The sequence below is a fragment of the Zea mays genome, chromosome 5 (genome assembly GCF_902167145.1).
Source record: "Zea mays cultivar B73 chromosome 5, Zm-B73-REFERENCE-NAM-5.0, whole genome shotgun sequence".
NCBI lineage: Eukaryota > Viridiplantae > Streptophyta > Magnoliopsida > Poales > Poaceae > Zea > Zea mays.
The window spans coordinates 206,720,965-206,732,489 of NC_050100.1; the positions used below are offsets into that span (position 1 = coordinate 206,720,965).

At 45.8% G+C, this 11,525-nt stretch overlaps 1 protein-coding gene across 1 annotated transcript; it reads right to left on the reverse strand.

Moving 5' to 3' along the window:
- Positions 1 to 339: 339 nt before the first annotated feature.
- LOC103627577 (E3 ubiquitin-protein ligase Os04g0590900) lies at positions 340 to 2,769 on the reverse strand. Its single transcript, XM_008647878.4, has one exon. It carries the CDS (start codon positions 2,068 to 2,070, stop codon positions 853 to 855), a length of 1,218 nt encoding a protein of 405 aa, XP_008646100.1. The 5' UTR covers positions 2,071 to 2,769; the 3' UTR covers positions 340 to 852.
- Positions 2,770 to 11,525: the final 8,756 nt, after the last annotated feature.

Sequence of the window (11,525 nt, forward strand, 5' to 3'; positions counted from 1 at the left end):
AAACGTTGCGTGAATTGCGCACCAGTACTCCCCAAGCCTGGGGGTGGGGGGCTTGATCTCCAGCTTGACAAGCATCAGTACTAACAGCAAGCTAAAACTAACGGCCCTAGGACATAACTATGTGTTTGTTTCTTTCCGGCAAAGTCAATTTACGACCTAACCCCAGCCACAAACTGGCGTATGGAAGAAGAAGAAGAAAAAAAATGCAAAAGTTTATATGGCCACCCAAATCGTTGTGCTACGAAGCTTGAATGAAATGGCGCGTTGTCCCAGTGGTCAGTTGGCGGCATTATTGAGCAGCAGCAAGGCACTGGTCACCTAACGAAACCAAACACCTCCAGAGGGTAACCAGACCATACTATAATTCGGACGGACAGGAAGCACACAATCGTGCTGGATTGGTCACACTACCCTTTCTCAAGTTAAAACGCACACATCAGCAGATGATTGTTCTAAGTTGACAGCTAGTAGAAGCAAGTGCTGAGACTGACTCACTTCTCAGCCGGAGGGAAAAAAAAACCCTATTGTATAAGACTTGGCTCACTAATGCTGGGAGAATTCTCTGAACTGGAACCCAACCGTGTGGGAAAATGAGTGGCAAATGGAAGAAAGAGGTTAAAAAAAAGAGTGTTTCAAGCCCTATACAACTTCATCCAAGTAGAAACACCGAGCAGTGGCAGTTGCTGAGGATGGGTTTCTGCAGCCTCCTGTGCTACCCACAATTCACATCAACCGATGGAAACGGGATGAGATCTGTAGATTTTGGTACTGGCACCTTGGTCTTCACCGGAAGCACACACACAAAAAAAGTATCCATGTAATCAGACGAAGAACCACCGAGGATCAATTGCCTCACATTGGAAGAATCGAATCCTTTCCCCTGCCGCTCCTGCTGCTGAAGCACGATCTTCCAACGGCCGGCAACCGCTTGCTCGCCGCGTCCGGCATTGCACGGCCGCTGCGGCCGCCGTCCTTGCTGTGCTCCCCGTGGCACGGGCACCGTCCCGACGAACCCGCCAGGAGGCCGCTCTCCCGGGCCATCGTCAGCTCGTCCTCCAGGCTCGCCTGCAGCACGTCGGCGATGGACATGCGGCCCTCGCGGTGCGTGTCGGACAGCGACGACGCCGCCCTCACCGCCGGCAGCGCGCAGTCTTCCTTTATCTCCGCATTGCCGCTGCCCTCCTCCGATCTCTCCGGGCAATCCTTCCGCGCCAGTGCATCCTGGCCGTCGTCACCGCCGCTGCCGCTGACCGCATTCTGGCTCTGGCTCTGCGGTGCGCCACGCACTGGGTCCGAGGAGGGGCCGCCCACCGTCAGGACCAGCTCGGGGTTGTCTCTCCTCCAGTCGCGGTCCTCCCGCGGGGCGCGGCGCTCCGGCTCCGGCTCCGGCGACACCGCCCCGACGCCGACGGTGACGAAGGCGATGTTGCAGCGGCAGAGCGGGCAGCTGGAGTGCGACTTGAGCCACGTGTCGATGCACGGCAGGTGGAACGCGTGGCTGCACTTGGGCAGCAGCCGGAGGCTCTCGCCGTCTCGGAACTCGCCGAGGCAGACGGAGCAGTCGGTGCTGTCCACGAACCCGTCGCCGCGCTTGTACTTGCAGATCGTGATCTTGTTGATCAGGGTCTCGTCCAGCCCGTCCGGCGGCATGGCGCCCCACGGCACCTGAGCCCCTGAATCGCCGCCGCCGCCGCCGCCGCCGCCGCCGCCACGGCCGCGGCCGCGGCCCCTGCGGGAACCGAAGACCATGTTCCGCAGGGAGCTGAAGGTGCCACAGTACTTGGAGATGACGGTGTAGTAGCTGACGAGGAGGAAGGCGCTGGCGAGCAGGCCGATGATGGCGATGACGAGGGGCGAGAAGGTGGGGCCGGAGGAGTCGTCGTCGCCGCCGCCGCCGCCGGGGCCGGCGATGTCGAAGGCCGGGGGCGGGGGCGGGAAGACGAAGTAGCACCACTGCGGGCAGTACATGCTGCACAGGCCCTGGGAGCAGTCCCTGGTTGGCTCATAGGGCAACCACGTCGGCTGCGGCCCAGCAATTGTCGCAGGAGGAGAAGACGCCACTGCCGCCATGGGAGACGACGGAAGCACACGGTGACAACAACCAACCCCGGCCGGTGGGCTGAAAGGGAAGGAAAGGATAAAGAAACAGAGCCCCAGTGCTTATAAATCTCAGCTACCTCTATCTCAAATATTGAGACAATCCCTCCTGAGACTGCCAGGCTCTAGCAGCTCACTGGAGAACGGCATTATCGTGAGTTTCTGCTCCAAAATCCAAATAATTGTGCCCATATGATATGATGGAAGCAAGAGAGGTAGCTACGGATTAGGTGCCTGTGCTCGTATCTACGCAGCTGAGCTTTCCAGGAGCTGGGAAATGTTGAGCGGAGAAGGGGGACACAGATCACGAGATGCTGCCAGCGTGAGCCATGAGCCGGCCTCCGAGGAATTGATGCTACGGAGTACACATCAGTGAGACCAAACCATACGCGACTCGGCGACTGGGTAGAGACTGACAGGGAGGGGGAAGTATTTCGCGAGCGGTAGAGGCGGACAGGGAGTGGGGGAGGAGGAGATGGTGGTGGTGGTTGGGTGCTGGGCCGACGCTGCCGCTCTGCTTTCGTTTTCTTTTCCTCTCTGCAGCTGCCATTCATGGCCTCCCTTTACCTAGTTTGTCTCCCTTGGCAGACATGAGAAAGGGAGTGCTCGGATGAAAGGACGACAGAAGTAGAAGTACGTGAATTCGGATGAAATAAATAGAGTTGTTTCAGCAACAATGCAATTTATTTCTCATGCCTCATAATTTTCTCCATCATGCTTGCATCCCATATCAGTCGTCGCCAATTTTCGAACCACGGCTTTTGCTGGCGGGAGGATGTTTTTGACAGCACGGCACGAGCTATCCCCAATTTGTACGCACAAATAGATCGATTTAAAGGGACGTTTGAATGTACTAGATCTAATAATTAATTAGCTGCTAAAATTAGTTAAAGATATGTAAAAAGTCTACCTAATAGTTTATCTATTAGTTATTTTTAGCAAATTAGGTAATAGTTATCTAGTTATTTATTAGCTAGTCTAATTTCACTAGGAATTTACTCTTATATATTGTTTTTGGGCACTATAACAATTGAGTGCTTGCTAGATAGGTCCTTTCTTAAAAGAACCAAGCCGGAAAGCTATCGGTTACATTAATAAAAGAAGGTCTAGATTAGGCAAACAACAGAGTAACAATGAAAGACGGACTCATAGCTAGTTCGTGCTGAAAATTAGCTACAATTGGCTAGCTATTTGACTAACTAGTTACAACGTTAAGTAAAAATAGCTCACCTATTAGCTTTTCTGTCATATCCGCTATAGATAATTTTGACTGATTTTTAGCCATCTAACAGTTAGCTTTGTGCCAAACAGACCCTTAATCAACACAAAAGTCAGAGGTTATCTTTATTATCTAAAAATAGGTCACACTGGTCCTAGGTCTTGGTTGAAGCAACTCATGATAGGAGCCACTGATGAATATTGTAGAACTAGGCGACTAGACCACAAGTTAGTTTAATGCAATGGACCAGATCATCAAGGCCGAACTGATTCAACAGGCAGTGTGTTTATTTTCTTTTGGATGGCATGAACAAATCATTGCCAATCAGTGGGGTCAGCAGTGTGACAGCAACATGAAGCGAAGATGGTGACAGAAAAAAATTGGGGGCCATGCAGGCCAAGGGAGATGTGCAGTTCTATTCATTTGAAAGATTAAGGCCACCTAATTTTGGGTGCTTTTGATTTTGGAAGATGACCAGCAGAACAGTGCAAAACGACGCTCAATGTTTTCTCGTACTTATGTAACCACGGAAGTTCACCTAAGCATCAGCATCAGTGTGGAATACCATACAGGCGGGTGCAAATAGAGTGGAGAAAGAAAAGGCTATCGCCGTGCCAAAGAAAATAAAGTGAATGGAACTACAGCAGCTCGCTGAAGGCATAATAAACACATAAACAACTGCAGAAAAGAACTACTAAAAAAGCATTTGTACTATGGCAATATCTAATGCACCCGACAAGGTGATATCGAATGCATCCAGTAACAGCGTGCACACATCTTTTCTAACCCATCGTCTATTTCTATTATTCCGTCCATACCATTTTGTCCTTTTGTTTTTTTCTTCACAAAAAGATCTTATCAAGAATTTCACAACCCTGAATATAGTTTATATTTTCTCAAATTTTAAGAGTTCCGACAGGAAACAGAATCAATTTAGTATTGACCAAATTCGTACCGCCACACCGTCAGAATGAAATTTATAGTTCCTGCACAGATCACAATTATTAGCTTTATTTTATTTTGCCTTGTCATATCATGTGGACGCACGTAGTCAACTATGTTAATGGAAGATTGGTTGGAGTAGAAAGATATCATATATTGGAGAACACGAGGCAAACGATCATCATGTTGTCTTCTTTTCCCAAAACCACTAGTCACATTAATAAGGTCAGAGCATTCACTTGTGCTTTCATGTTAAGAACAAAGCAAGCTGTCCCAGAATATAAGGCGTGACTATTTTTTGTTCTTGTCCTATAATATAAGACGTGTTCTCTGTATACAAATGTATATCGATATAGTGTTATAGAGAGAATTAAATATATTCCTTGGTCTTTAAATCAGATGTGGTTGCCTTGTATACTGCAAAGTAAACTAACCCCATAATCATCTCTGTGCTGTAGATTTCAGGTTTGCGTCATATCAATCTGACCCAATATCGCACTTTGAAGTCTGCTGTTTTACTCCTCGAATGAGTTAGAGATGGACTCCACTCCTGCATTCCTCATTACCCACCTTAAGAGCTGACAACATGGAAAACTATTACGGTTAGAGTGAATCTTTTTTTTTTGATGAATCGGTTAGAGTGAATTCATGCTGTGATAAATAGCCGGTATATGCATAATGCTGCTTTAAGTGTAGCACTTTTCCCCTGTTTTTTTTTCTGGAAAAATCACGATTCTTTTTCTCAAATTAGCAAGAGAGTTGTGTGTCTTTATATTAAGAAGGTGAAAAGGGGCGTAAAAAACCCCTAGCAAAAGAAAACAACCCAGGCATGATAACTCTCTTATCTGTAGTTCTGTACCATATGAAACCAAACATAACTGATACAGCTGAACAGGACCTTGGAGGTGTAGCATACACTCATCCATCGAGATAAAAAAAATTCTGGTCGAAATTTCAGTGAATAAAAATGGGAAAAGTTATAAGCTTGCCCTAGACAGAAATGTGGAACGATCTTGATAGTGTGTGTGTGTATATATATATAGTGCACAGGGGATAAATCAATAGCATGATGGCAATGTGAGGATGGAAAGAACCAAGGAAGTAATCAGATCCATGGGTTAAATCATTGCTTAGCTGGAAAAGCAACGACAAGGGCAACCAAGTTCCAGCTTTTTCCATAGTTTTGATGCCAGGACGTGGAAAAGGGCAGACCCCACTTGCTGGCCCTTACTTTACACCATAAAGAAAGTTGGCACTACGAAAAGAGAAACTGTGGATCTATGTTGTAGCGTCACATGCCAAACCGATTCAGCAAACAGCAACAGCTCGGCTCTTCTTGCCGTTTTCGAGCCAAACAGGATAACCCAGGTGACACGAGTAGTGGTGAATCAGTCAGTGACAACTAACTGACAAGTGGGTTACACGGTGTGGTTCAAAGGACAGAATGCATAATTTCAGCAGAAGGCAGCATGGCACCGTGGCAGTATGTTAGCAAGTTGGTAGTAACTAGGGGGGGGGGGGGGGGGGGGGGGGGGGGGGGGGGAAATGGGGACTAGAATTGGATTTGATCTAAAGGTAAAGCTGCAGTGTACGCACTTGATCTGGGCTTTCCTACGTATGGGAACTGTCAGCCTTTCATGGGCTTACTGACCAAGAAACAGCATTCCGTAATGCGCGCCAGATCTTTTCTTTTATATTCGATATCGCTACACATAAGAGCATAATAAAACTGTTGACAAGCGGATATCGCTACACATAAGAGCATAATAAAACTGCTTCAGCAAAGCAAAGGAAGGTGTCACCTCGGCTACCATAAGCTCAAAGTTGCTGGGAACAAAAGCTGGGTAGAATCAATTCTTCAGCTGTATCCAGCGTGATCAAGCCACGCGAAAGTTATGCTCTTCCATTAAAGCTGAAGCATATGCGGGATGCGGCTACCATTTCTCCAGCTTTACACCGGCTTTTCTTAGCTATTGGATTCAAGTTCGCTAAGCCATAGTGGGGAGTGGGGACATTTCATTCGGAATTAATTAAAGGTGTATACCAAGATGGCCGACGAAAGTGCAGATATTATCTCTCTCTTTTGTTGTCAGTTGTGGACTTGCAGCCAGGGTGATAATGGATCGTGATCTACATGTTTCTTCACAAAATTGAGAGCCCATTATCACCCCTACTTGCAACCAGCCAGCTAAATAACCGCACAACGTGTTATTGTGTTAGTTGCAAAATGCCGAATTCTGAACAATCAGGCTAACTGCCGTGGTCGGAAGTAGGGTGCCTCATTCGGATGTCCTGAACAGGACAGCAAAGCATCGTCACCAACGGATGATGTGAGCTGACCTTGGGGATTTTGCTCTTAGTCTACAGGCTCTGTAAACAATACGCGTTGGGCCAGACATATTTTGCTTGACAAGGCAACCCAACCTGTGTTCAGGCTCAACGTGCGTGATGCACGCATGGGCCGGGCCGTCACGGATGAGTCACTGGAATTGTTGGATCTTTTATGGGCTTGGCCCATTTATTGAATAAACTCTAAGGTGTGTAATGGTGGAGAATACCAATAGTACCACATTAGAAGTTCAAGGGTCTGTTGGCTTGACTTATATGGTGGGATTTATTCCACTTAACTTGAAAAGTCAAAAAATGGACAAGAGCGTGCCACACGCGCGCGCGCGCCGCCGCCGGCAGCCGGGCGTGGCGAGGCAGGCGTGTGTGGTTGTGTTGATTTTTAGCACTCACTAACCGCGTTAACCTTTCAGTTGTCTGTCTCTTCGTCAGCTGAGTGACCATGTCTCTTCATCAGCCAAGTGATCCTTCAGCTGGCCGACTCATGGGATGACTCGGCGAGGGCTGACTGACTCTTGGAGTGACTAGCCGAGTGACCCTTCTCCTTCAGCTTCCCTCTGCGAGAGGTTAAATAGAGGAGCACCCCTGTCACTCGGTACACGCGAGAAACATTTTCAAAATCACAGTCTAGCCGCCGAGTGAGGGTATTTCCATCTCGTGACTCTGCGCGCACAGAGAAGCGAGAGGGCAGGTGCCTCCGAAGCCGGTGCCGTTCGAGACCTTGCACGGGGGATCGGCAATTAGGTTTTTGGGGAGCGTCTACGCGACTGCCCAACGTCCGGCGTTGTCTTCTTCACTGGTTCCTGGCGTCTTCATTTCGTATCGGATGGCAAGAGAAGTTGGACAAGGTTCAGGATCATCAGAGCGCATGGGAGGGTATGATCAATTCAGTTCATTACTGTTTTACATTCTGCATATTATGTATGTCGTACGTAGCTATATTCTGTCATATTATAATATGTTATATCTATTTGTTTTAATTTTACAGTCATTCTGTTTATATTACTATATGTTTACTTTCAATTGTTCTGTAATAATTCATGAAACATGCTTATATACTTATTATATTTATATGTTTTATGTTCTCTTGATCCATATTGGTATGGATCAATTTAAGATCATGATTTCTATGGTTAATTATTCATACGTCATCATTATAATGTTAATTTATGGAATTAAAATGATATGGAAAATGCCTATAATTCTAACATTCCAAAAACCTAATGTTAGACATTTTTCTGTCAGAGGTTTTGCTGCTGTGCTAAAGCCTGATCCTTTTGATGGTAAAAACTTCTTGATGTGGAAAGCTAAGATGGAATTGTGGCTAACTGCAATGTCTTGTTTTCATGCCGCTGAGGGCAAGCCTGCCAACTTACCTCCTGAGGATGAGGCTAAGTTTAAGGCTGAAGACAACCTCTTGCGAGGAGCAGTAATTAGCGCACTGGATACAAAATTCCAGAAAAGTTATATCATCCTTCCCACAGGGAAAGAGCTGTGGGATGCTCTTATTGGAAAGTTTGGAGTTACTGACGCTGGTAGCGAGCTGTATCTCATGGAGCAGCTGTATGATTACAAGATGGTTGAGAACCGATCTGTAGTGGAACAGGCTCATGAGTTTCAGGCACTAGCTAAGGAACTCGAACTTTTTCCTTGTCCTTTGCATGACAAGTTTGTGGCTGGCGGTATAATCGTCAAGTTACCACCTTCTTGTAAGGACTTTGCTACCTCTCTCAAACATAAGAGACAAGAGTTCAATGTGGAAGAGCTCATTGGTACTCTTGATGTTGAGGAAAGGGCTAGAACAAAGGACAATGGAAAAGGTGTGGAGACCTCTACTGCTAATGTGGTGCAGAAGAGAAACTTCCGCAAGTTTAACAAGAAGAAAAACCAGAACAAACCAGAGAACGCAAATAAACCTGTTCATACAGCACAGTTTAAAAAGAAGAACAACAACAACAAGGGAAAGGGAGGTTGCTTTGTCTGTGGCAGTGATCAACATTGGGCTAGAGAGTGCCGTGAGCGCAAGTTCACTCAAGACAAAAAATCAGCTAATGTTGTTACCACTGAAACTGAAGGTGGAACATCTGGGTATGGTAATTCTTTACCATTTGTTCTCTCAGTTTGTAATTCACCTGAGTGGTGGATGGACAGTGGTGCAAACATTCATGTGTGTGCTGATGCCTCTATGTTCTCCTCCTACCAGGTCGGGAGGTCTGGCGCCTTGTTAATGGGAAATGGGTCGCGTGCTCATGTTCTTGGTGTTGGTACGGTCATTCTGAAGTTTACTTCGGGAAAGACGGTGCCATTGAAGAGCGTGCAACATGTGCCCTCTATCAAGAAGAATCTCGTTAGCACGTCTATGCTATGTCGAGATGGATACAAAGTTGTTCTTGAGTCTAATAAATGTGTTGTGTCTAAACATGGTATTTTTGTTGGTAAAGGATATGACTGCGGAGGCTTGTTCCGCTTATCACTACATGATGTGTGTAATAAACTCGTGAATTCTGTTCATTTTTCTGATGAGTCGGATTTATGGCATTCACGTTTTTGTCATGCAAGCTTTGGTTGTCTTATGCGGTTAGCAAATATAAATTTAATTCCTAAATTTAATTTGGTCAAAAAGTCTAAGTGCCAGGTGTGTGTTGAATCAAAACAACCCCGCAAGCCTCACAAGGCTGCTGAGGCGAGGAGTTTGGCACCTCTAGAACTTGTTCATTCTGATCTGTGTGAGATGAATGGAATTTTGACCAAAGGTGGTAAAAGATACTTTCTCACTTTTATAGATGACTCCACTAGATTTTGCTATGTGTATCTCTTAAAAACAAAAGATGAAGCGTTCAATTATTTTAAGGCCTATAAAGCTGAAGTTGAGAACCAACTTGAGAGGAAAATAAAACGGTTAAGGTCTGATCGAGATGGAGAATATTTCTCTAATGTGTTCGATGAGTTCTGCGTGGAACATGGTATTATTCGTGAGAGGACACCGCCATTCTCACCACAATCCAATGGGATCGCTAAAAGGAAAAACCACACTCTAACAGATTTGGTGAATGCCATGTTGAGTACAGCGGGATTATCCAAGGCATGGTGGGGTGAGGCGATTTTGACAGCATGTCATGTCCTGAATAGAGTTCCAACAAAGAACAAAGAGATCACTCCATTTGAGGAATGGGAAAAGAGAAGAGTAAATCTCTCGTATTTACGCACTTGGGGTTGCTTGGCTAAAGTGAATGTGTCAATCAACAAAAAGCGTAAACTTGGGCCTAAAACTGTTGATTGTGTATTCCTTGGGTACTCTTTTCACAGCACTGGGTATAGGTTCTTAATTATAAAATCTGATGTGCCTGATATGTATGTTGATACTATCATGGAATCAAGAGACGCAACATTTTTTGAGAATGAGTTTCCCATGAAGAATACACCTAGTAATGCAAGTCATGAGACTATAATTCCCCATGAGCACGAACTGTCGATTCCTTTAGATCATGCTGAGGATTCTCACGTGCACATCCCTGAGGAGGATGACACTATAGTCACTCGAAAGAGCAAGAGACAGAGGGTTGCAAAATCCTTTGGTAATGACTTTATAGTGTACCTTGTGGAAGACACACCAACGACCATTAGTGAGGCATATTCCTCTCCTGACGCTGACTTATGGAAGGAAGCAGTAAGGAGTGAGATGGAACCTATTATGTCTAATGGAACTTGGGAGGTCGTTGACCGTCCTTATGGTTGTCAACCTATAGGTTGCAAATGGATCTTCAAGAAAAAGCTTAGGCCTGATGGTACAATTGAGAGGTACAAGGCAAGGCTTGTGGCCAAAGGATACACCCAAAAGGAGGGTGAAGATTTCTTTGATACCTACTCACCAGTGGCTTGATTGACTACAATTCGCACATTAATAGCCGTGGCAGCCTCTTATGGTCTTATCATTCATCAGATGGATGTTAAGACAGCTTTCCTAAATGGAGAGTTGGATGAGGAGATCTATATGGATCAGCCAGAAGGGTTCATTGCGGATGGTCAAGAGAACAAGGTGTGCAGGTTGATAAAATCATTGTATGGCCTAAAACAAGCACCTAAGCAATGGCATGAAAAGTTTGATAATACTCTTACAGCAGCTGGCTTTGTTGTAAATGAATCTGACACGTGTGTATACTATCGGTATGGTGGGGGTGAGTCTGTTATGCTATGCCTTTATGTTGATGACATTTTGATCTTTGGATCAAATCTCAATGTGATTGAGGAAGTTAAAAGTCTTCTATCGAGCAATTTTGAGATGAAAGATTTGGGAGAGGCTGATGTCATTCTAAACATCAAGCTTGTTAGAGAAGCTGATGGTGGGGTAACTTTGTTACAATCCCATTATGTGGAAAAGGTATTGAGTCGCTTTGGTTTTAGTGACTGTGATCCTGCTCCAACACCTTATGATCCTAGTGTGCTATTAAGAAAGAATCGGAGAATAGCAAGGGATCAATTGACATACTCCCAGATCATTGGCTCGCTCATGTACCTTGCAAGTGCAACAAGGCCAGACATCTCTTATGCTGTGAGTAAGCTAAGTCGGTTTGTGTCGAAACCAGGAGATGATCAATGGCGTGCTCTTGAGAGAGTGTTGCGGTATTTGAAAGGTACTATGACATACGGTATTCATTATACCGGAAACCCAAAAGTGCTGGAAGGCTATTGTGATGCCAACTGGATTTCTGATGTTGATGAGCTTTATGCCACAAGCGGATATGTGTTTCTGTTTGGAGGTGGCGCTGTTTCCTGGAAGTCTTGCAAGCAGACTATCTTAACGAAGTCTACAATGGAAGCAGAACTCGTAGCATTAGACACTGCTGGGGCTGAGGCCGAATGGCTACGTGATTTCCTATTGGATTTACCGGTAGTTGAAAAACCGATACCGGCTATTTCCATG